We start from the raw sequence: 27188 nt of genomic DNA, 5'->3' as shown, positions 1-27188 counted from the left end.
GTTCTGTTTGTTTGGCCCTGGTTGGCCATGGTGTCATATCTTGTGTCACAGTATACTAGTAGTCTTTACAGGTTCGTTAAGTGCTTTCGCAGTTTTTCCTGTTATTACCTTAGTGCTAGGATTATCATTTTCATAGGTGTTGTTTCTTCTCACTCCATTTCTCTTTATTAGTATCTTTCTGGATTGTTTTTCATTAGTACAACGTAGCTTCCTGAGGAGTGTTGTGCGAAAACTAGTTCGAAGTACGATTTTTTGTTCATCATTTTCTCCATATCACATTTTTTCTTTCTTCCATGTTCTTCACTGCCTTCGTATCCACTCGTTTTTTGAATACAATAAAAGCCTTTGTGAAATGTCGGTTCAGCTCGTTCTGTTGATCGCAATTCTAAAATTATTATTATTATTATTAACTGGTTTGAGGGAAAGAGACAAACGGGAAAAGTCTGAAGAAAAAATTGACTGTCACCACCAGGACTCGAACCAGGGACCCTCGCTTGTAGCCAACGATGCTCTAACCACTGAGCTATGGTGTAGTCATTATTATTATTATTATTGCAATGAAAAATATCAATTGTGCACTCATAACCATGTATAAACAATTAAAATGAAACAATTCCAGAACGTTTTCGTGTGACCATCATCAGTGGAACATCGTCACATAGTAAGAATCACTAAAACAACCAGTTATATAGCTAGAGTAACATGAAAAGAAGCGTGAGAATGCAGCACAGCTAGCGGTTATGCATAACACGTGTAGTGTGAACCTTTGCAGTGTATCTGAGAATGGTAGCAGTAGATGAATGTGGCAGCTGTGAGTGCGTGTGAACAAAAACTGGTCGTAAGTTGTTTGACGATTCCTGGTTTAGTGTTATTTGTCGCGCGCGTTTCTTTAAGCAGTTGCAGGTGTTGGAAGCTGTATATATTCGCACACGTGACCCTGTTCTATGCAAGCAAAAAGAAAATGTTGTAGCACTCACACTTTTTAAATAATACGCACTCACCAGTTTTTGTTCACACGCACTCACAGCTGCCACATTCATCTACTGCTACCATTCTCAGATACACTGCAAAGGTTCACACTGCACGTGTTATGCATAACCGCTAGCTGTGCTGCATTCTCACGCTTCTTTTCATGCTACTCTAGCTATATAACTGGTTGTTTTAGTGATTCTTACTATGTGACGATGTTCCACTGATGATGGTCACACGAAAACGTTCTGGAATTGTTTCATTTTAATTGTTTATACATGGTTATGAGTGCACAATTGATATTTTTCATTGCTATTTTACGACTGTTGTCTCCTCGTCGGTTATTATTATTATTATTATTATTATTATTCAAAGGATCAGTCGGGGAAGTGAACTGCCTGAAAAGAGAAAAAAACGCCAGACCCACCAGGACTCGAACCTGGGACCCTGCTTGTCATGGGCAATGCTCTAACCACTGAGCTATGGGACCAGGCTGAACCTAGAAGGCGCTGACAAGTTTTTCACTCCAGTTTTTCACTCCAGTTTTTCAGGCAGTTCACTTCCCCGACTGATCCTTTGAATATGAAGTTCTCCCAATCCTTTTCCAAATTATTATTATTATTATTATTATCTGAGTTTCAAATTATTATTATTATTATTATTATTATTATCTGAGTTTCAAATTATTATTATTATTATTCAAGTAAAGTCGGCGGAATAGCGCGAGCTCCGGTGTGGGGAGCAAACCCTTTTCTTACAAATCATCGCCGAGGTCGCAACCACTACTTCGTATTATTATTATTATTATTATTATTACATACATTACGCAAAGAACAAAGGGAATATGTTGAAATAAATGTTCCTAATCGATTTTCTATTGTGAGACAATTTCCCCTGATGATAGTCTCAAGAAAATCGATTAGGAACCTTAATGTCAACATATTCTCTCTGTTCTTTGCGTAATGTCCGCTTCGCTATAATTTTATCGCTGTAAAAGAACTGAAGTTATGATCCAAAGAACTTGAAAATACAGAATTTTGACATTTTCCTGTGGTGTATGAGCAAGTGTGTATGCCTGAGAGAGAGGCTAGTAAAATGACTAGGGGAAGTGCAGGCGGGCGACTCTCTTTCGCCGGCTTGTGCGTATTGTGTGCGGCTGAAAGGGAAGAGTTATCTGGTATCTTTGTGTTGCTTCAGCTTCCTTCGGCAGTGACCCAGATTCCGTTCCCACATATCACAGTAAGTGACCATACGTATTGGAAAGCTAAGATATTCGGCGCAGTTGCAATTGCTGTCCTGCACAATACCCCTCTCCCCATCCCATCCCCATCCGAATTATTGAGGAGCATGCTGACATGTGATGCAAAAGCGACGAGGTTGAAGGTATGCCTTGAGAACTACCCTTCCTTACAGTCCATTCATTGAAAACTGGCACCCTAACCTTTTGGTGTCTCTCTCACATAGTTGTACATATCAAGAAAACTACAGTACATCCTGGATTGTGTGACCCGTGCAATTATTCCTTGCCAGCAGTTGAGACCTGAAAAGTCCAAGAACAAGGAAATCGAAATTTAGCCAGGTTTTACAAAACTGGGACAGGTATTCCATGGCAAAATGTATGGAGAAGCAGATCCCAAATCCAGATTCTTGAGATTTAACGTGGGTTTTTGATCCTCAATTCGGCCCAAATCAGACTTTCAAAAGCCAGGGATGAATGGACTGTTGGTCAAGCTCATTGAAACAAAAGGTCTGCATCCAGGCCTTTCTCATTAGGTCAAAGCTACAATCGTGCTATTTCTAGTGACTGCACAGCAGATATGGACGGTCCCTAAATGTAATAAGCAAGGGATATACACAGGGTGCGCTTCAACCTGATCTATGAACATTTGTTTCACCCCTACTACCGGGTTGAGTAGAGTAGAGCCATTCTACCGACAGAGGTAGACAGTAGAGGTATTGCACGAACGCTGTCCTACCGGATTTAGTAGCTTTTCACGATATGTACGTGATCTGTTTCTCTTCCGTATGGCGTTGTGTACAACTCCTTGGTCTTGCTGGAAATCCCATACCTCTACCAACTTCTACGACCTTCAAACCTGGTAGAGAAATGTAGCATCTACTCTTTTGAGTAGGAAAAAAGGAACGCATCTCCCGCAAGAAGTAGTCTCTGCTCAAACCTGTAGATCAAAAACGAACACCCCTTGCCCTACTAATATGGGTAGATTTATTATTGTGCAATCATATTAATTTGTTTGCAATCTCTGTTACCACTAGGGGCGCGTTTGGTTGGTACGAACTAGAACAGGATTCACCAGAACAGCGCGTTTGGTTGGGACTGCACCTGTTCTGGGTCGGCCAGAACATGTTCTGCTTGCTCCGGCCTCGAGGCCGGAGCAGACCGAGCAGTTTCACTTTTTCACAGTGAAACCTGGCGGGAACATCGATTTTGTTCCCAAATGATCACGTGCATACGCTTTTAGGTTGGACTCGTCGTACCGTACAAAGTGACCATGGTGATCCATACACATTTTGAAAAATGCACCAAGTTTGGCACATTTTTCCACAAAAATGTGCTCTGTTTCTGGAGTAGCGTTTGGTTGGCATGAGGCTGCTCCATGTGCACCAGCTGTTCGATCCTGTTCTAGATCGTACCAACCGAACGCACCCTAGGTAAAACTCCTCAGTGTTTTCCTACATTTTCCACTCGGGTCGGGATCAATACAGTTGGATTCCGTTAAGGATACAGAACCATGATGCCATCAATTCTTTTTCGTCGCCATGTCCTCACCCACTGCTGGTTTCTAGAAGTCAATATAATATATTATACAAGTGGAATCCTAATAATTCGAATTTGGCCTAATTCGAACATACCCCTTAACCCTTTACCGGCAGCCCCATACTTGAATGCGAATGCGTCGTAAACGACGCATTCGACATGCATACTAAAATCATGCCTGGTATGACAGGAAGCATCAGCCCACGGGGATTTCCCTTGGCCCTCACACAGCCTTGGTATGATCCTATCCGTAGCTGAAGAGATCTAGGCGTGTCCCATTTGATTTCATTGAGAACTGCGCGATCGAAAACTTACGAAAATACACGCGCGCCGACAATGCCGTCTGCCTCCGTCAAAACGTCGTCAGGTGCATTTCCCCTTGCGCAGTGAGTTTTTTCGTCCTCAGATGACTTCTCCGACAAGGACCTAGCAGACCTTCGCTCTGGGACCTACGACAGATAGATAAATACTTCATTCCAGCCGCCGATGCAAGCGAATTTCAAATTGCGGAGCGGAGCGCACGTCAAGTAAATTCTCACGCAAATATCGGGAGCTCCAGCCGCTGAAGACAATGTCGTTGTGATGTACCTGGAAGAATCTGATGGTGCTTATGGTGGGGAAGCCATGGAGAGTGATCCCCGTGTCGACAGTTTCCCTGAGACGAAATTTTAGGCCATCGACTTTCTACGTACCTGAGTGACGGCAGCGCAGCGCGACTTGCGCACGACCTTACGGAGCCATCGGACAGCGATTCTGGGGCGATGCTGATCTCAATTGCGAGCGAGGCACGGCCACTGAAGTCGGTGATGGCTATGGCGTTCGTTTCCGCTCCGAAGTCGACTTGTTTTGGCAGTATCATGTCAATGTCGGAATCTGACGATTTGCAATAATGTCCAATTTCCGTGTTTAGACGTATAGGTGCCAATTTAGCAGCGTATGTGTGTGGTATGTGAAAATAAATTTTTCCATGGTCAAGAAGTAGTACCAGACTTCCAAGAAAACATAACTTGCACATACAAAATGTGCCCTTGTTGTGAGTTATTGGCATCCTTCTCTATGTTATGGATTTCATATACAAAATGCACTTGCCGGTAAAGGGTTAATTAGAAGTTTTCCAGGACCGATTTATATCAATACAATTCCCACATAAAAAAATCTGATAATTAGAACCTCGCACTGGATATGTCCGGTTAATTAGAAGTCCCACAGATTCCACTTACATAGAAAATGTGTGGGATTTGTGCTGATAATTCGAAGTCAGCAAAGTGTAATTCGAAGTTCACTGTACATTGTACTGGTCAGTTCAGTTTGCATGTACAGCGCCTCCAGTGTGAATCAAACTGGAAAACATCTGCTCACCATCACTATTATCAGCTGAAATTGCTAAGCTAGCGGATATTCTGCGTTCTAACGGTTACCCACTCAAAGTACTCAAGCGAGTCATGACAAGCGTTCTTGAACCTAGCCCAGATATAGCTTCTGCACAACTTGAATCTGCAACGCGCATTATCACAAAATTGCCGTGGAAAGGGCAAAATTGCATTGCCTTCCGCAAAAAGATTAAAGCTGCAATTTTGAACTGCTATCCTAAAGTATCCCCCATTGTAATTTATACAACCAGGCCCGCATTCAGGTCTATCGTGAAGGATGTTTCACCAACTCTTGAAAATAGTAATTTTATTTATAAGTATGCGTAGGGTTTATCGGGTGTTAGCGGCCGTCGTGAGTTCCCTTCGGGAACGGACACGATAATTTACTTTTTTTTACTTTTTTTATGCGTGTCGCTGTGAGCGGACGTACGTTGGTGAGACATGTCAGCGATTCTCGGAAAGAATCAAGCAGCATATCCCAGACAAGCTGTACAAGAAGCCGCCTGACAAACGTGTGGCAACAAGTGATAGCGCCATCACAAAGCATTTGCAGGCGCAACCTGAATGCATCCCCCAGGAACGCAACAGCAGCTTCAGTGTCAGCACACCAGCCCCGAACAGCGCGCACCGATTCACACTGGAGGCGCTGTACATTCGCAGTTTGAGGCCAGAACTGTGTGGACAAAAGAAGCACATCAAGGTGCTGCGGCTGTTCAAGCTGCAACCGGACTGACAACTTTATCACGTGTTTGTTCTGGTACTGAATTCCCTTCATGTGTTGTTTCCCGCATTTTTCCACCGCTCCATACATTCTTATGGTAGTGTAGTGTGAACTTGAGGCGCGTAAGAATATTCTTGCTGATTCTCTACCCCCAGTAAATATATATATATATATATATATATAGTTTGAGCACTCTGGCAAGGTACGTTCGGGCCTGATTGGAAATTTTTATTTCCATTGCTATCAGGTTCGGCCTCATTTCCTCTGTGCTGCGCTGATGAGTTCAAAAAGAACGAAACAGCATGCTGTCCGCAGATTGAGTATATATATATATATATATATATATATATATATATATATATACTCAATCTGCGGACAGCATGCTGTTTCGTTCTTTTTGAACTCATCAGCGCAGCACAGAGGAAATGAGGCCGAACCTGACAGCAATGGAAATAAAAATTTCCAATCAGGCCCGAACGTACCTTGCCAGAGTGCTCAAACTGACAAGTCAGTGAGCTCTGCATAACGCAAACAGCAAAGGCACTACCCCACGCAAGAGTGCTCAACTGCTACAAGAGGAGGAGCGAAATACTCAATCTGCGGACAGCATGCTGTTTCGTTCTTTTTGAACTCATCAGCGCAGCACAGAGGAAATGAGGCCGAACCTGACAGCAATGGAAATAAAAATTTCCAATCAGGCCCGAACGTACCTTGCCAGAGTGCTCAAACTGACAAGTCAGTGAGCTCTGCATAACGCAAACAGCAAAGGCACTACCCCACGCAAGAGTGCTCAACTGCTACAAGAGGAGGAGCGAAATACTCAATCTGCGGACAGCATGCTGTTTCGTTCTTTTTGAACTCATCAGCGCAGCACAGAGGAAATGAGGCCGAACCTGACAGCAATGGAAATAAAAATTTCCAATCAGGCCCGAACGTACCTTGCCAGAGTGCTCAAACTGACAAGTCAGTGAGCTCTGCATAACGCAAACAGCAAAGGCACTACCCCACGCAAGAGTGCTCAACTGCTACAAGAGGAGGAGCGAAATACTCAATCTGCGGACAGCATGCTGTTTCGTTCTTTTTGAACTCATCAGCGCAGCACAGAGGAAATGAGGCCGAACCTGACAGCAATGGAAATAAAAATTTCCAATCAGGCCCGAACGTACCTTGCCAGAGTGCTCAAACTGACAAGTCAGTGAGCTCTGCATAACGCAAACAGCAAAGGCACTACCCCACGCAAGAGTGCTCAACTGCTACAAGAGGAGGAGCGAAATACTCAATCTGCGGACAGCATGCTGTTTCGTTCTTTTTGAACTCGTCAGCGCAGCACAGAGGAAATGAGGCCGAACCTGACAGCAATGGAAATAAAAATTTCCAATCAGGCCCGAACGTACCTTGCCAGAGTGCTCAAACTGACAAGTCAGTGAGCTCTGCATAACGCAAACAGCAAAGGCACTACCCCACGCAAGAGTGCTCAACTGCTACAAGAGGAGGAGCGAAATACTCAATCTGCGGACAGCATGCTGTTTCGTTCTTTTTGAACTCATCAGCGCAGCACAGAGGAAATGAGGCCGAACCTGACAGCAATGGAAATAAAAATTTCCAATCAGGCCCGAACGTACCTTGCCAGAGTGCTCAAACTGACAAGTCAGTGAGCTCTGCATAACGCAAACAGCAAAGGCACTACCCCACGCAAGAGTGCTCAACTGCTACAAGAGGAGGAGCGAAATACTCAATCTGCGGACAGCATGCTGTTTCGTTCTTTTTGAACTCATCAGCGCAGCACAGAGGAAATGAGGCCGAACCTGACAGCAATGGAAATAAAAATTTCCAATCAGGCCCGAACGTACCTTGCCAGAGTGCTCAAACTGACAAGTCAGTGAGCTCTGCATAACGCAAACAGCAAAGGCACTACCCCACGCAAGAGTGCTCAACTGCTACAAGAGGAGGAGCGAAATACTCAATCTGCGGACAGCATGCTGTTTCGTTCTTTTTGAACTCATCAGCGCAGCACAGAGGAAATGAGGCCGAACCTGACAGCAATGGAAATAAAAATTTCCAATCAGGCCCGAACGTACCTTGCCAGAGTGCTCAAACTGACAAGTCAGTGAGCTCTGCATAACGCAAACAGCAAAGGCACTACCCCACGCAAGAGTGCTCAACTGCTACAAGAGGAGGAGCGAAATACTCAATCTGCGGACAGCATGCTGTTTCGTTCTTTTTGAACTCATCAGCGCAGCACAGAGGAAATGAGGCCGAACCTGACAGCAATGGAAATAAAAATTTCCAATCAGGCCCGAACGTACCTTGCCAGAGTGCTCAAACTGACAAGTCAGTGAGCTCTGCATAACGCAAACAGCAAAGGCACTACCCCACGCAAGAGTGCTCAACTGCTACAAGAGGAGGAGCGAAATACTCAATCTGCGGACAGCATGCTGTTTCGTTCTTTTTGAACTCATCAGCGCAGCACAGAGGAAATGAGGCCGAACCTGACAGCAATGGAAATAAAAATTTCCAATCAGGCCCGAACGTACCTTGCCAGAGTGCTCAAACTGACAAGTCAGTGAGCTCTGCATAACGCAAACAGCAAAGGCACTACCCCACGCAAGAGTGCTCAACTGCTACAAGAGGAGGAGCGAAATACTCAATCTGCGGACAGCATGCTGTTTCGTTCTTTTTGAACTCATCAGCGCAGCACAGAGGAAATGAGGCCGAACCTGACAGCAATGGAAATAAAAATTTCCAATCAGGCCCGAACGTACCTTGCCAGAGTGCTCAAACTGACAAGTCAGTGAGCTCTGCATAACGCAAACAGCAAAGGCACTACCCCACGCAAGAGTGCTCAACTGCTACAAGAGGAGGAGCGAAATACTCAATCTGCGGACAGCATGCTGTTTCGTTCTTTTTGAACTCATCAGCGCAGCACAGAGGAAATGAGGCCGAACCTGACAGCAATGGAAATAAAAAATTCCAATCAGGCCCGAACGTACCTTGCCAGAGTGCTCAAACTGACAAGTCAGTGAGCTCTGCATAACGCAAACAGCAAAGGCACTACCCCACGCAAGAGTGCTCAACTGCTACAAGAGGAGGAGCGAAATACTCAATCTGCGGACAGCATGCTGTTTCGTTCTTTTTGAACTCATCAGCGCAGCACAGAGGAAATGAGGCCGAACCTGACAGCAATGGAAATAAAAATTTCCAATCAGGCCCGAACGTACCTTGCCAGAGTGCTCAAACTGACAAGTCAGTGAGCTCTGCATAACGCAAACAGCAAAGGCACTACCCCACGCAAGAGTGCTCAACTGCTACAAGAGGAGGAGCGAAATACTCAATCTGCGGACAGCATGCTGTTTCGTTCTTTTTGAACTCATCAGCGCAGCACAGAGGAAATGAGGCCGAACCTGACAGCAATGGAAATAAAAATTTCCAATCAGGCCCGAACGTACCTTGCCAGAGTGCTCAAACTGACAAGTCAGTGAGCTCTGCATAACGCAAACAGCAAAGGCACTACCCCACGCAAGAGTGCTCAACTGCTACAAGAGGAGGAGCGAAATACAACCGGACTGACAACTTTATCAAGTGCTTGTTCTGGTACTGCATTCCCTTCATGTGTTGTTTCTGGCTTCGTTTTCGTTCTTGCTCATTCCCATGTAACTACTGATGAAAATGGGTGAAAAGCTTTTAGTATTATGAAATTAACAACCTTGTTGTTGTGTGTATATTGTGTGTTGTGTGTATATAAATTTTGTTCGTCTACCTCTCTATTTAGCTCGTAGCTGTACTGATGAGGCCTTTATGGCCGAAACAGCTTGCTGTCTACAGCATTGGGTATTACGCTCCTCGGCTTTCGCCTTGTTGAGCACTCTTAGTAGGCTGCTCTAGTGCTGCTGCATCGCGCAATGCTCGCTACATTTTGTAGTTTGAGCACTCTGGCGCTAGAGCGACGAGCTACCTTAATGTCTGTGGTGCCTCCTTTGCACCATGGCTGGTAGCTCGGCCTATTTAGCTCGTAGCTGTACTGATGAGGCCTTTATGGCCGAAACAGCTTGCTGTCTACAGCATTGGGTATATATATATATATATAAATAGAGAGGTAGACGAACAAAATTTATATACACACAACAACAAGGTTGTTAATTTCATAATACTAAAAGCTTTTCACCCATTTTCATCAGTAGTTACATGGGAATGAGCAAGAACGAAAACGAAGCCAGAAACAACACATGAAGGGAATGCAGTACCAGAACAAGCACTTGATAAAGTTGTCAGTCCGGTTGCAGCTCGAACAGCCGTAGCACCTTGATGTGCTTCTTTTGTCGACACAGATCTGGCCTCAAACTGCGAATGTATAGCGCCTCCAGTGTGAATCGGTGCGCGCTGTTCGGGGCTGGTGTGATGACACTGAAGCTGCTGTTGCGTTCCTGCGGGATGCATTCAGGCTGGGCCTGCAGATGCTTTGTGATGGCGCTATCACTTGTTGCCACATGTTTGTCAGGCGGCTGCTTGTACAGCTTGTCTGGGATATGTCTGCTTGATCCTTTCCGAGAATCGCTGACATGTCTCACCAACGTACGTCCGCTCACAGCGACATGCATACTTATAAATAAAATTACTATTTTCAAGAGTTGGTGAAACATCCTTCGCGATAGACGTGAATGCGGGCCTGGTTGTATAAATTACAATGGGAGATACTGTAGGATAGCAGGTCAAAATTGCAGCTTTAATCTTTTTGCGGAAGGCAATACAATTTTGCCCTTTCCACGGCAATTTTGTGATAATACGCGTTGCAGATTCAAGTTGTGCAGAAGCTATATCTGGGCTAGGTTCAAGAACGCTTGTCATGACTTGCTTGAGTACTTTGAGTGGGTAACCGTTTGAGTGGGTAACCGTTAAAACACAGAATATCCTCTAGCTTAGTAATTTCAGCTGATAATAGTGATGGTGAGCAGATGTTTATAGCTCATTAACTTTCAGAGCTAAAAACATCTGCTCACCATCACTATTATCAGCTGAAATTGCGATACATACATGTACAGGCTATCCACGATTTTTGTAGCTTACACCACAATTGAAATTTTGCATAGCAAAAACTGCTATGTAAAAACCTGACAAATATATGTGTGTGTGTGTGTGTGTGTATGTGTGTGTGTGTGTGTGTATGTGTGTGTGTGTGTGTGTGTGTGTGTGTGCGTGTGCGTGTGCACGAGCGTGTGCATGCGTGCGGGTGCACATGCATGCGACAATCCGTGTGTGTGTGCATGCGCGCGCGTGTGCGTGTGCGCGTGGGTTTCCAATGCTCTTGGTCGCATCTGCTCATTTGCCTCTAGATCGGCTTGCTACACCACAGCCTTTGTATTGTAAGTTTGCTGCCTTGCACTGTCATCATGTCTCCATTAGTCCTGCAGCTTCTACCACTATACTTTAGCAAAAGATAATGTAAGAGCAACTACAAAAAAAGTGAGGTCGGATGTTGAGCCAATGTGATCATATATAATTAAAAAAGGAAGGACAAAAACCAGATCATAATACTAGTACGGGTGACGGTGTCATATTTTCGGTATCTCCCAAAAATCAACGGATTAGTAGTGCAGATCCAAAAATCCAGATCCAAAAATGCATTCTGCACACTGCGTGCGGCACGGCATGCTTTAATTTTAGGTCGCGTTTTATTCTAAGTAAAGAATTACCTGCACCGAAGTTACCGAAAGTAAACCTGCACCGAAATTTTCCACATGTATAGCACAGTAAGAGCTGGTTTTAAAAAGCGACCACGCCACGGTGCAACGGTGCAAGCAAAATCGATCGTTAAAGCTACAGAAAGAGTTACAATCAGGTTTTGGTCTTTAAAAAGTATGAAGATAAGGGAAATTTGGACAACAAAGTACATAGAATGGCTTGTTAGGACACGGCAAATTGTTCTGTGAAGGTTTCGGAACAATTGGACAAGCTGTTAAGGAGTTAGAATTTCGGCCAGGTTTCCGACCTTTTCCCATGGTTTACAATTTGCCCTGGAAACCAGTATCGATTTTTTTATCAAAACCCACGATTTATCCTTTCCTTTTTGGCCTTGTGGTTATGAATGCTGTCTGCTGACCATGAAGTTGTGAGTTCAAATCCCAAACTATATTCAAGTCAAACTCTTTTTTTTCATTGTTTTGGTGATCATGCTGGTAGATCTACAAAAAGTACAAGCCAAAGAAGTGGCTGCGACTTGTATTGTTGTTGGAGCTCGCGTTTCCTGCCGAACTTACTGACACTTGACTGGTTCACGCCATGTGAACACACCCACAACACTGACACGGTGTGAGTGAACACAGAAGTCATTGCGCTGTAGCTACTTGTTGTTGAATACACCGGCACATCGAGAATTATTTTTTTTTTTTCGAGAATTATTTTAGTATTTCAAGATCCCCAAATCCGCTATCGTTGCACAATACTGCTCATCCAGTGCATTTGCAGATTTGCTTGCTTCTCTTGCGACGGGCGTATACATGGTACATGGTACATGGTACATGGTGTGTGTGTGTGTGTGTGTGTGTGTGTGTATGTGCGTGTGTGTGTGTGTGTCAGCTAGTTCGGTTGGTGGGTACACTTATGCCGGATAGTGTTGGGTCTGTTGCCAACGAGCTCGGCTGCTTGAAGGTGTAATGTTGTACTTGGTCCGGCTCATCGCAATTGTCGCTTATCTATCGCCACTAAGAACAGGAGTTTTCTTGCCGCTCTGTGAAATTTTCAATAGGCATAGTGAGGAAGCATGATACATGAATACTCTCCGCCACAAGAAACAAAATTCAGCCATGGAATCAGGTGAAGCGAATCATAGAAGGGAAGCAAGGTAAGCAAAATGCATGAAATAAATCAGCGAAGGAGCGCGTTCTTGCACTCACCCTCCTACAGGTCCAGACGGTTCATTCAACTCTCCGTCACTCGAGCTGCCGCCGTTACATGAGCTTATATTAAATTGCTGGTGTCTAGCTGCTGGCGTAGACTGGTAGAGTATCTCTTGCTTTGTCAGCCTGTCGTATGGCAGCAATGGAAAAGGCACAGTTGTGTCTGTCACTTCGGTGCTTGAAGGAATTGTGGGCAGTGTGACCTGTGTGTCACCACAGTGTGTTTCAACAGAGCCTTCGAATAAGGCATACAGGCCTCTCCAGACAGCTGTCATACGCTCCACTGGATACGCTGACCACGACTCTTGTAATGCTGCTGCCAGGTTCACGCACGAAGGAACAAAAGGAACAACCAAAACGTCCCTCGCATACGTGCATCGCATCGAAAACACCTTTCTTCTTCAGCATGATGCTCATACTCCTCTGCCGTGCACGCGTGCCTGTCACGCTCTCCAGGATGTCAGTTGCCCCTGCTACAGTTCCGGTCTTCGGGCCGCTGCGCTTGGCTTTTGGCAACACAGACAGTGAATGGCCAGATTTCCACTTCCCAAAAAAGTCGAACACATCGCGATTCAAAGCGCTAGTCACAACCATTTTTTCTTTGGTGCCTCATTTGATCTTGCCATCACAACCTCCCAAGCAAAAGTAAGTTAGATATCGTGATTGGACTGGGTTTTACCTGTCAAAAAGTGCGTGGGAGATAAGCGACAATTGCGATGAGCCGGACCAAGTACCTACAACCGTTGTTGGTTTCAGGGTTCATATACTTTCTTTTTGAAGTATACATACCTGTTAACCATGGACTACTTCTGGCTAGATTAACTCTTGTGTAATCATGGTGCTAGTGAAGCTTGTATCAGATCCACTCTGATTTAGCCACTCACACTAGTAGCAAGTATTACCTTCACTGGGGGGCAGGGGTGGCTGCAGTTGGATCCCAGGACGGATACCCTGATGCCGTCAATCCTTTTTCTCAACACCTTGTCCTCACCCACTTACTGAGGTGTGATGAGCCCATAAGTGGGATCATTTTCAAGTCCACCCAGAGTTTTGGGGATTTCAGGGGGTGTCGGCCGTTGGGCAGTTCAATAGCCAATTGAGTCATCTTTCCAAGATTCCTTTTCAGTCTCTCTCCTCTCTCCCGGGGAGACCCACGTGACCAGTTTTGGCAGTGAGCAACAAGTACAAGTGTGTGTGTATGTGTGTGTGTGTGTGTGTATGTGTGTGTGTGTGTGCGTGCGCGCGCGTGTGTGTGTGTGTGTATGGTTTCAGATCACCGGTCTGCATCTATGACACTCTCGAGCATGACGGATGTTGTTTATCTGCCGGCTCCATACCATGGCTCTCCTCCCGGTGCTGCGGCTATACAGGCAATTTCCCTTCCTACTTCCTGCACTTTGAGTGACTCCACCCGTTATGCCTACAGCTACAGGTTCCAAGGCAACGCTCTCTGGAACACCACTATTGTACCCAGCACTTTTGTAAATATGCGACTTAATCATTTGGACAGTGCCACTACAAAGCAATGGAGCGACGAGGGGAAGTGTTCATCATTCCTCGACCCATGTGTGCTGGACTGCGAAGCTGGAATTTTCTCAACTAGCGAGGGCAGTGCCTCCGCGGCTTTCAGCCTGGTCATAACCTTTTCGAAGATCTCTCTCAAGGAAGAGTGTGAGTTTAATGGTTTTTTTGTTGTTGTTGTTTTTTACCAGCATAGTAGTGCAGAGACTGTGTGGGTATTGCAGAGCTGGTTACCAACTGTGTGTTGTACTGAAGGGCTGTTAGGTTTAACCATGTGTGTGGGGGGTGGGTGGGTGTGTGCGTGCATGGGTGGGTGTGGGTGTGGTCCACTGAGTCAATCGCAGCATACAGGGAGATAGTGTGGTCCAAGGAGTCCATCGCAGCAGACAGGGAGATAATAATATAATAATAATAATTGAACAGTTCCCGTACACGGCAGCAAATGTTAACCTTTCCGCTTCTGTCTCTTTTGAGCTCTGCTACATGTGAAAAAATGAAAGTGCACAACCGGATAGAGGTGTGTATGTAAGTGCGCACATGCATGTGCTAGTGTGCGTGCGGGGAAGTGTGTGTGCGCGTGTGGGAAACGGAGTGCAAGCACTAATAGTTACTGAGCGGCCAAAATGCAGCAGTTACTGCTTGAACGTTAAGAACAGGGAGATAGTGTGGTCCAATGAGTCAATCGCAGCATGCAGGGAGATGGTGTGGTCCACTGAGTCAATCGCAGCATGCAGGGAGATGGTGTGATCCAGGTAGTCAATCGCAGCATACAGGGAGACGGCAAGAGATCATAGTACCTGAAATGATGTGCATTTTACCCCATCTGTGGGAGTAGCTACGCTGTCCGTGGTCTCGTGGTCTCTTCACCTGCTGATCGCTAACACGGCCCAGTCTTGGAGTCTTGGATGCCATATGCCGGTACCAGAATTGTCTTATCCAGGGCTCACTGACTTGTACCAGGCTTGTCAGTTGGAACAGTCTGGCATGGTACGTTCGGGCCTGGTTTTTAACCTCTTTAGCGCGAGCGTCGTACTAGTACGACGCACACGAGTTGCATGTCCCACGACCGTCGTACTAGTACAGTGTTGCCAAACCGTCCGATTTTTCGGACCGTGTCCGATTTTTGAAGGCTCTTCCGAAAACCGGTCCGAAAAAGGAAACGTCCGAAAAGGAGCCAAAAATGTCAGGGATATCAGTACTTTCCTACGCAGAAGTCCTGTATTTTCACTTTTCAGCACAACTGAAGGCACACATCAGTCTGTAGAACATCACTAATCATGTACAAAAGTCATGTAAAAACTTAAAAGGCTAGTGCTTGGCCTGCTGTGGAAGTGCAAAGTAACATGCCTGGATGGCATCAAGAGTACATAACCAAGAGTGTGCAACTGCCTGCACAACCTCTATGCTGTGCTGCGACGGCAGAACTTCACATCACGTGACATGGTTCAAAAGGTTATGCTGGCAAACAGTGCAAAGTGACCACAAGAGAGTTGTACCCAAAGCCGGGCTGCGTACAACCCAGTATCTATCATGCACTAGAGTGCACGGGTTCATCACGTGATGTGAAGTTCTGCCGTCGCAGACCCCATAGCTGGAGTTGCACACTCTTGGGTTATGTACTCTTGATGGCATGCAGAGGCGACGGTTCGATACCGGAACGGTTTGACAGCCAAATTTGTATAGACCCAAACCGATCATCAGCGTTGATTGTTCACTCGAAATATGTTTGTGGAAGGAAACTGGCATGTTGAAGTTTGTTCTGAGGCCAAAGTCAATCGAACTGAGCCACTCCTTTGTGTAGACCCATTGCCTCCAGGTTGCCCAATTTTTCGCTTCAAATCAGAGGTGGCTCCAAACCGGAAAGGCTTTAGAGTGCACGTCAAATTCACTCTTAGTCTGAAATTAGGTAATTGCTATCGCTCCACGACGGCCAGTACAGAGTAACAATAAGCCTTGTGTGTGCTTCCATTAGTTTTGATTGGTATGCGGTGCTTTATTGGCGAGAGGCGAGCCTGCGACAAGAAGTTGATTTTTCGAAAGTCGTAAAACTCAAGTCGCATTGCGAAGCAACACGTCAAAACTCACCTGCTTGGTATGGCACTTCTGGTCATCGCAGAGCCATGAAATTTTGGCTCGGAGTATAACACATCGCAGTCTCACTGTGACATATGTTTTCTAATCAAAATACGAAGAGAGAAAGTGTATATTGAGTCCGTTCTGGTTTGCAACCTATGTCCTATTTGAAACCGTCACCTCTCTACACTGTACAGTGTGTGACCACACTCATGCATTACAAAATTCATGACAACTTCGGGGGGGGGGGGTGCCATATCCGTTACCATGGCAACGGAGTGAATTTTTAGTAATAGGTTTTCATTTGACCCGACGAAACCACACGACGCTTGCAGATCACAGCACGAACAGTTCACCAGCCACACTCCATGAAAGCAAGTAGAGTACTCCTGACAAGTCTTGTTTCGTTCCATAGAGATAATAATTATAACGGGAACTCATCAAAGGAGAAGCAGTTGTTAAATTTTTTTGGTGTGAATTTTCATGGTATTTTGGGCGATATTTTGAATTTTCTGGAAAACATTGCCGAGGAGAAAATTCGCACCATGTGGCCAGCCTTGGCGGTGAAGGGTGTCCAATTTTGGGCGAAAATTATTTGGTACCACGTGCGCTGTATACTGTACGGTGAACCTGCATCTCATAGTCGTGGGGTCCGTGTTGAGTCATAGTGGCTTGTTCAAACTATCGTAACTCACTCAATACTTGGTCCAGTCTCACAATCGAAACATGTATCTGCAAGAGAAAACGCTCAGCTGGTGATAGAAACAATTGCCGAAGCAATACGACTACCGGTTGTTGAGATATGCGACTCGACACGGCAAATTCCAACTCGATTTTTTTGCGCAGTCTGCAGAACGCGTATTTTCCATTTTGAATCATTTTTGCGCTACCCGCTGCCATGGAAACAAGATTCAAATAATGCAATGAATGGTAGTGGATCTCGCGAGTCCTCACAAAAATTTGAGCTCGATACGAGCAAGGAGACCGAAATGGCAGCTGAATATTTGAGCTGGTTTAGTCTTGGCCGTGCTCAAGTCTGTCGAGCGTGTGGATGAAGCTTGCCAGACTGTAGAGCGGGGTTTTGGTTTTGCTCCGAGCTGGGTTTGTCACCAGTTTGTCACCAGTTTGTCCCTCGTCTCAAGCCCTTTCCAGGAAACTCAAGATCGTTAAATTTGTCCAAGGGAAGGTAAAGTTATCGATCCTTGAACAGCTAGTACCGTAAAGTACGGAGCAAACGCCCACCCCATTTTTGCAAGATCTGCTTGCCTGTACACACTGACCCCATGCACTGTCACCCCTACTGTACGAAAGTGCATCTCACACCGTAGCGGGAAGAGCACTTTGTTACGGTAAACTATGTCCACTTTCCTGGTTTCTTTGTGCACTAGCGCTATAGCCACGAGCTAGCTAGCTCGTAGTGATTTTTGTAATGATGGTTGTTTTATTTTGCAAATCCGAACGGGTTTTCTTCCGAATAACAAGGTAGCGAAGACCAGAGTATTGAAGGAACCAAAATTAATACACTTCTGACGGTGTTTCAAGCCATCATTTCGAGATCACACAGCGCCCAAAGGCAAATGTTTTTCTTCGGCACTTCGGAGTTTTCAACAAGTTAGCAGCGACGTTGTAGGTGTAGCTTCTGTGACATACCCTGTTCGACTTGCAACTGCAATATTGGGACCAGTCAAGCCGTTGACTGACGCTTCATCAGAACAATTATTGTTCCTGACATCGCAACATCGTGGCACTGCACAAATTTCTGCGGCATTACTCGTACCATATGGAGAATGAACTACCACAAAGACGATACATTTATTGAATGAAAGGAAATCTCGACAGAAGTTATTTCTTTGCAGGAAGATACCGTAATAACAATCGCTTTTGCACAGCCTCCTGGTAGGACATAGGCAGTTTGAAGGCATTACAGTCGTTCTCGTACGCATTCGACCTTCATGCCAGTTGTTTACAACTATATTGACCTGAAAAAGACGAAAATAGTATGGACCCGCTGGGGTGGGCGTTTGCTGCGAAGTGGGCGTTTGCTCCGGACTTTACGGTACGTTCATGGGAAAGGGCAGATGTTGATGCGGGGCACGTTCAGGTAGCGTCGAGCTAAAGAGGTTTAAACCTGGCTTTGGGGAAAAAAACTCACTGCTGCCAGGTCCGGCCTCATTTTCTCTGCACTGCGCTGCTGAGTCAACATGGGACGAAACAGCCTGCTGCCCACAGCCTGAGTACCAGCATTGTGTAATTCCACCCTGCCCTGGGGATGACTTGACGCAGCCTGGAGCGATAGCCTCATTACATATTTGCCTCTTCACGTGAAACCGAGAGAAACAACGCGAAGAATACCGTCTGGGTTCGAGTAACGAGAGTTGCTGCGAAGATTCGTCCAAGTGTGACCGAAATGGACCAGATCTATGGAACTATTTTCCATCCCATGGGGTGCTAGAATCCATACATCCTGTACACACACCTTGTACACACTCTCTCTAACGGTCTCTAGGCTACACTGCAATTGATATACATTAGATCAAATTTTCGGGCAAGGCCCATCATCAGGAATAAGTTACTTATTCCTGATGATGGGCCTTGCCCGAAAATTTGATCTAATGTATATCAATTGCAGTGTAGCCTAGAGACCGTTAGAGAGAGTGTGTACAAGGTGTGTGTACAGGATGTATGGATTCAAGTATTGGCTACAGTGGAGTCTCCAAACCTTGAGAAACATGGGGTGCTAGGGTCCTGATATTTCACAGCTCCTTGTCTTGACTCTTCGTACCCGCGTCGACCTACTACAAACAAGTTCACACGTTGTGCGCAACCTCACGGTTTACGAATATTCGTTAGCTTTTTTCGTTAAATCCTGTAAAAAGCCATATAATCATATTATAACGAAAGTGCTAAATCTAACGAGTTGACGCGGAGAAGTCTGTCGTTAAAATAGAAAACATACAGAAATCAATACGTCATATAGCGTTGAGAATGAGTGAAAATCATTACGTTTGCTACACGTAAGCCCGTAAATTTTCGGAAATCGTTATAAAATGTGGCTCGTTAGAATAATGGCTTTCACAGTGTTTTGGTTACGGTGCTACGAGTCCTGAGCCTCTCTAATGCCTCGGCTAGTATGGCTAGAGTACGGTTCGAGTCCAGGTTTGTCAGCATTGGATCGGTACATTGCACTGTGGCACACGCAAAGAAAGTGCGCACGAAGCTGCTGCAATCGTTCAAATTACAAAGTCGGTCGTAAGACTACTGGCAACTTTGGAACTGCAGATTCCCGGTGTGCATTCCACCGTCATTTCTTTGCGCGACCTGTGGCATCAAATCTTTGCTTAGCATTCCTGACACATAACGTAGAGCGTTTCATCACATCTTTCCATTGCACTCTCTCCACGTGGAGCACACGTATGGATTATGCCATGAGTACGAGGGGTGTACGGCCGAATGTTTCCATGACTGCGTTAGCACGAGGGAAATAGGGATCCTGGCGATCGCCCGCGGAGTTTGGCGTCTTACCGTATGAGCACTCGAGCGCTGCCTAGAAAAACTCACGTTCCGCGCGAAAGCAGGAAAAATGACAACTCACTCACGTTGATACAGTCATGTACGTCTGGTTTACAACAAATGAGTTCTTCCTCGTATTGATAATGGACTCAGAGAGGGCATGTCGAAACAAAAGTGTTGTAAATCCTGACGAGCGGCATGGGTCCCAATTCGTTTTGTGACCAAAATAGTTTCTTTGAGCTGCGATGCAATTTACTCACCGTGTGACGACATCGGCATCGACACGGGCTCATTCCCAAGGCCATGACTTGACAAAGCTATCCTTGTGATTTCAACGACATTTTGAGAAAAGCAGACGCTTGTACTTGTGAACGCTGATAGAAGACGGCGTTGACTGCTAAATTCAAATAAATTGGCGATCTTGAAATACTAAAATAAATCTCAAAAAGCTACAACGCGATGACTTCTTCCATATTCACTCACACCATTTCAGTGTTGTGGGTGTGTTCACATGGCGTGAGCCAGTCAAGTGTCAGTCAATTAGGCAGGAAGCGCGAGCTCCAACAACAAGTCGTTTGGTTTTGTCTTGTACAGGTTGTCCCTCGTTAATACATAATCTCTGGGATTTGACAAATGTTATGTATTAACGGGGTTTATGTACTAAACGAAAGTGTACATAACTTGCTTGTATAGCAGAATTTTTCACTTTTTTCTTGCTACCATGACTAGGCAGCGAGATATTCTTGATTCCCTCGGTATAACATAAAAATTATGTTATAATGGTCACATTTAGCTAGGGGTGAAAGTTGGCATTGAGATCCCGAGTTCGAGTACTCTGATTTTCTCCGATCGAATATTCGAGTATTCGAGTATTCTTCATCTCCTAAACATTGCACACCGAGGGCCTTAAAATCACATGATACAACCCTGATGAACCGAGTGGCAGTCATTTTTCTCTGGTGTATTGGTTGGTGGGTCATTTGGGCTCTCTCTACTCGTGAACAAATGTTCACCACACAGTCTGCACATCAATATCTGCCGACTCCTGCTCTGAAACTGCAGATTTCTGTGGTAAATGCATGTACCATGTTTGAACGAGTACTCTGATTTATTCCGAGTACAATTATTTCTGAAAAAACCGAGTGAGTACTCGAGTATTCGGTATAATTGTTTCACCCCTACATTTAGCGAAGATTCTACAGTTGACATGGTACATGCCCAGCCGCGCGCACCTGTACAGTCACTCGGAAAAAAAAACAGAGCTTTGTCGGTTTGTGATGTGCGCTCTGATTTCTATGCTAATTGCGTCCACAAGTAGAAACTAGAACATGACGTGCCTCCACTGGAAGGCCAAAAGACCAGTAAATTATGTACTATTGAGGTAGGTGACATGCGGGTACGGAGAAATGTTATGTACTAACGGGGTTTATGTACTAACGGATTATGTACTAACCGACAAAATTTGTATGGAAGTGACCACGTTTCGTCCGGGACTTGAGATTTCTTATGTACTAACGGGGTTTATGTACTAACCGGACTCGTATTAACGGGGGACGACCTGTTCCAGCTTGATCACCAAAACCATGAAAAAAAGTTTGACTTGAGGATAGGTTGGGATTTGAACTCAACACTATTTGTTGGATCACTGGTGTGTGTGTGTGTGTGTGTGTGTGTGTGTGTGTGTGTGTGTGTGTGTGTGTGTGTGTGTGTGTGTGTGTGTGTGTGTGTGTGTGTGTGTGCAAGTGCGTGTGTGCAAGTGCGTGTGCACGTGTGTGCGCATGTGCATGTGTGTATGTGTGTGTGAGCCATGCAATTGTTTCGGCTATGGGGATAAAGTTTCTCATTGGGTAGTCAAAGCATCACTCTTGTAGATGGTAGGCTCTGTAGAATGGCAGCATTTAATGTGACCGGTGTCATCACGCCATGCATTGTTCTGTTTCTCATCTACTCAGCTGCTGACTATTGCAAGTCGAACAACACCATCTGTGCAGCAAAGCATGCTGAGTGTCGTAAATACAAACAGACTGGTCTCTACACATGTCACTGTATTGTTGGCGGTGCCACTAGCTTAGACAGCTACAAGCTGAATTGTTCCGGTAAGATGGCAGTGATGTCCACTACTCTCCTTTCTTTTCGGCCTGTCTTCATGATCTTAGCGCTTGATATTTTCGATTATTGAGTGTACCTCCCCCCCCCCCCCTTCTTGCCCCTCGTCACTACCCCCCCCCCCCCCCCCAACACTACACCCTCCCTCACTACACCCCATTACCGTAAAAGTCCGTAAATAAGTACCTGCCCGAAAGAAATACCCCCTTCATTCTTTTGGCTCTGTCTGTTGAAGTCAAGTCAAGCCCGATAAACATACTGCCCGAAATAAGTACCGGTATGATGCGCACATGCAGCACGTAGCATGTACATCAACATGAAAGTGACTTCTCCACTACACACAAGTCAGGTCCGAAAGTTAGTTCGTGCCCGAAAGTCAGTACCCGCCCGAAAGTTAGTACGGGTGTGGCCACTAAATTCGAAAGTAAATACGTACTTATTTACGGACTTTTACGGTACTACACTACCCCCCCCCCCCTCCCCCCGCCCCCTTTCCCTGCCTTCATTATTACCCCCCCCCCCCCACACACACACACACTACACGCCATTACTACACGCCATTACTACACTACCCCCTGACTTCATGTAGAATCTTCAAATTTTAATTTTAATCCCCCTTCCCCTGGTACAGTTTTCAAACTTGGCCAATCCCCCCCCCCCCCCCCCCACACACACACACTACACGAGATAGCAAGGCTGTAAAAGTGAGTGGGGGCTGACAGCACACCGATGATCCAATCACTCTCACTCTCTCTCTCTCTCTTTTCTCTCTCTCTCTCACACACACACACACACACACACACACTCTCTCTCTCTCTCTCACACTCACTCACTCTCTCTCTCTCTCTCTCTCTCTCTCTCTCTCTCTCTCTCTCTCTCTCTCTTTGCCAGTTTTTGTTTCTTTGTGCACTGGGATCTTGTGACATGCACTCGCTTTGTTTTGCTTATGTTTTGACAATAAATCAATTAAAAAAAAAGAAAAGGGGGGTTGTCAACTGACAACTGCTCTATTCAGTTGCTGTTCACAATCTGCGCATGTGCTGCATTTAAAATTCTTTTATTGTGAAGTTGACAACTCATTGCCGTTTCGGGCCAGTCTTCTTTCGTCAGAACAATTTACAAGTGGCGAACCTGGCCTTTTATAGCGAAAGCTGTAATAGATCAATTAGATCTATAAAACAGTATGTGGTGGTGTCTGCGGCATTCATACCTTTCATAGCTCTGATTACCTCAATGTCTGTCTGCATATATGGGCGTACGTATAGGATATACCCTGAGCTGGAGGGTAAATGGAAAATATACACCAAATACAAACCGAGGCCGAAGTTTGATGGTGTATATTCTCAATACACACTCTTTGTATGACGTTATCTATTTTGACGACAGATTTCTCCTCAATAACTCGTTAGATTTAGCACTTCGTTATATGTAAGGAATTTAGTCCATCATTTTGCAATACTCTTCAGTAGGGACATTGTCCGGAGCATGGGTGTTATTGCCGTACATATACATGTTTGTTTAGGCAAGAACTGTCCCCGTGGATGCTTAGTACTGAAGTAACCTACTGTCAGTCAACAAATGTTCGGCGCATATTTATTTTCTTGGATAAGAAGAAAGGACAAAATGTTACTTCGTACTTCCTCCGCGTCATTAAAATTGTCGCTTCCCAGAGCGATTTTTCGAATTTATTTTGTCCACTTGAAGGGCAAAGAAATCAGCTAGAAATTGAGGCAGCGCATTGTCGACGGACCCAGCTTGAGTTTGTGGCCTCCCGCTTCGCCGCACTTGCAGCTAAGGTCGACGTCTTCATCAGAGTTTGAGGCAGACCCTTCAGCACTCAACAATACACTGAAGAAGACGCGCGTTCAAATTCAGGTCAAAAAACTTCGTCTTCAAGCGATCCATGCCTCCAGGTGGCAGGCGATGAAGGCAAGCTAGCATTTTTCAAGTACACTGTAACGACCTTCCAGCGGGATAGGGTAAGCAGTTCCGCACCTTCTTTCCTTGGCAAGCGCTTCGCTGATTTTGTCGATGTTTTCAGACCTGCTACCTTCGCAGCAACATGCACCACAAGTAGCGCATTTTAGGAATTTGAGACCACTTTGTTCTTGCCATCGTTAACTTCAGCATGATTAATGCCCACTCGAACCATGTGGGATTGAAAGAACTCCAGAAAACGAAATGTGCTCTGGGGTGGAATAGTGCTGAGCGCGATGAATTTGCTTGGTGTGGAAGAGAGCTCCGACAAAGTCCGAGACCACCACGGCTTCAGTAACAAGTAGACATTGCGCAGGAAGGGTCGCACCAGTGTTTGAACACAGAAAGCAGCGATTCCGACAGTCTGACTAAGACGAGCCAAGTCACAAATATTGCGATGTGCGAAGCGACAATTTTAATGACGGGGAGGAAGTACTAGTCATGACTAACTGTCCACCAACGTAACCAGATCATATACAGTCAGCTTCTTCCTTCCTTGTCAGTTTTGAGCCATTTTTTTCGCATTCGCTGATTGTATATGATCTGGTTATGTTGGTGGACAGTTTGTCATAACTCGCAACATTTTGTCCTTTCTTCTTATCCATGATTACTTTGGCTCAACATCCGAGTTTATATTTATTTTCTGCTATTTTCGGCCTGGTCATGTTCGGCCGGAAATTTGTTGCGGCCGAAATTTTGTTTTGCAAGGTTCAGTGTGACGGTGTGTGTATACAGGTAGCAGCAGTACAGGCCGACAATTTGATGCGGCCGAAATGTGTGTTAGCCCTGGGAGGCCGAACATTTGAACGGGTCGAACATTTGTAGACTCACAGTAGAGAGTTTTGTGTAGCCCGTCCAAGTGCCTCTTATCAGAGATGCACGGTAGACATGACTAATGTTATCCTCCTGGTCTGTGTTTGTGCCTTGCAGTGCCACCACCAACCACAGCACCGGCACCGACCACAACACCTACCACCACACCAACCACCACACCAACCACCACACCGACCACCACACCGACCACCACACCGACCACCACACCAACCACCACACCGACCACCACACCAACTACCACACCAACCACCATACCAACCACCACACCGACCACCACACCAACTACCACACCAACCACCACACCAACCACCACACCAACCACCACACCAACCACCACACCAACCACCACACCAACCACCACACCAACCACCACACCGACCACCACACCAACCACCACACCAACCACCACACCAACCACCACACCGACCACCACACCAACTACCACACCAACCACCACACCAACCACCACACCGACCACCACACCAACTACCACACCAACCACCACACCAACCACCACACCAACCACCACACCAACCACCACACCAACCACCACACCAACCACCACACCGACCACCACACCAACCACCACACCAACCACCACACCAACGACCACACCAACGACCACACCAACGACCACACCAACGACCACACCAACGACCACACCAACGACCACACCAACCACCACACCAACCACCACACCAACCACCACACCAACCACCACACCAACCACCACACCAACCACCACACCAACCACCACACCAACCACCACACCAACCACCACACCAACCACCACACCAACCACCACACCAACCACCACACCAACCACCACACCAACCACCACACCAACCACCACACCAACCACCACACCAACCACCACACCAACTACCACACCAACCACCACACCGACCACCACACCGACCACTACACCGACCACTACACCAACCACCACACCAACCACCACACCAACCACCACACCAACTACCACACCAACCACCACACCAACCACCACACCAACCACCACACCGACCACCACACCGACCACCACACCAACCACCACACCGACCACCACACCACCCACCACACCGACCACTACACCAACCACCACACCAACCACCACACCAACTACCGCACTGACCAACGCACCGACCACTACACCAACCACCACACCAACCACCACACCAACTACCGCACTGACCAATGCACCAACAGCCACGTCAACCAACATGCCAACCACCTTGCCAAGCAACACCGGGGCTATCACACCAACAAGCAATGCCAGTGATTCCTTAGTTGGTGGCGTGACCTTGGCTAATGACGATTCAGCTACTAGCAAGCCACAGCAGTCTGCAAACGGTAAAGATAGGTCTCTCTTGACTGCCTACATGTGTCATGCGTTCTTACTCATATTACTAGTACACAGAGGCTGTGCGCCTTAACCTGCAATAGTGCTCAAATGCCCGGAATGGGCAGAGCGTAGTACGCAAGAGGTACACAAAAGGAAGTAAACAGGGCTGTTTTTTTTGTTGTTGTAACTCAGAGTTTTTATGGCAAAAACCAATCATCAAAACAACAAAAGGAGATTAGAAAAAACGCAGGTATAAGATGCAGATGCAGATGCAGATTACTACAGTTGCGCTCACTGAAGTCCGACCCGATGTTCAAAGCTGGCGCCCTCAACGTGCACGGCCCTTGGCGCCCTCAACTTACACGGCCCTTGGCGCCCTGGAAGTGAAACGAATGCGGCTGGACGTACACATGTATACATGCAATGACGTAATGGGAACCTGGACTTTGGGTCGGATTTCAGTGAGCGCAACTGTAGTACCAATGTTGGGGCTGTGATTCTTTGGGATCCGGATCCAGATTTTAGTCAAGTCGACTGGATCTCCTTTTAGTCAATCGATCGCTTTTGTTGACAGCTCTACAAAAAAAGTAGTATCGCTTTTTGGACGTAGTAAGAATTGCTGTCAAAAAGTCTTAAATCGGCATACTCACTTCATCTGCATGCAAATAGCACTATGCCACTTATGTCCATGTGTGTGTGTGTGTGTGTGCAGTACTGTCGAGTGCCGGCAAGCTTGAAGCAGGGGATGATAAACGGTTATTACTGACTCAGTATCCGAGTTTAGTTGCTATAGTGTGAAATTTCTTGAAGTTGGTTGTTCCAACGAGGAACACGCGCTTCCTGCCGAACTTGACTCCCGACTGCCATGCGGAGCACACGAGGAGCACGCGCACCTTCCCCTCGGCAAACCTGCAAGAAAGCACCACTCCCTGCACAAAACATAGTGTAGGTATTGAGCAGGGAGTGGTGCTTTCTGGCAGTCAGTCAAGTGTCAAATTCGGCAAGAAGCGCGTGTTCCTCGTCGGAACAACCAATTTTAGCACGAACACCGCCAAAGTTGCAATTTCTAAGTTCGTGAAATTTCTCATTCAAAGTT

General features: G+C 46.0%; 1 protein-coding gene across 1 annotated transcript in view; it reads left to right on the top strand.

Annotated features, from left to right (window-relative positions):
- Positions 1 to 2166: 2166 nt before the first annotated feature.
- The window catches only part of LOC135826666 (uncharacterized), a 35527-nt gene continuing 10505 nt past the window's right edge, over positions 2167 to 27188 (top strand). The window contains exons 1-5 of the mRNA XM_065339266.1: positions 2167 to 2208; positions 11164 to 11193; positions 13999 to 14397; positions 21783 to 21926; positions 24844 to 26100. Coding sequence (XP_065195338.1) covers positions 14016 to 14397; positions 21783 to 21926; positions 24844 to 26100 — 1783 coding nt within the window. The 5' untranslated portion in view covers positions 2167 to 2208; positions 11164 to 11193; positions 13999 to 14015. The remainder of the gene's footprint in view (positions 2209 to 11163; positions 11194 to 13998; positions 14398 to 21782; positions 21927 to 24843; positions 26101 to 27188) is intronic.

Source organism: Sycon ciliatum, chromosome 10 (genome assembly GCF_964019385.1).
Source record: "Sycon ciliatum chromosome 10, ocSycCili1.1, whole genome shotgun sequence".
Taxonomy (NCBI): domain Eukaryota; kingdom Metazoa; phylum Porifera; class Calcarea; order Leucosolenida; family Sycettidae; genus Sycon; species Sycon ciliatum.
This window is presented reverse-complemented; position numbering and strand designations above follow the sequence as displayed.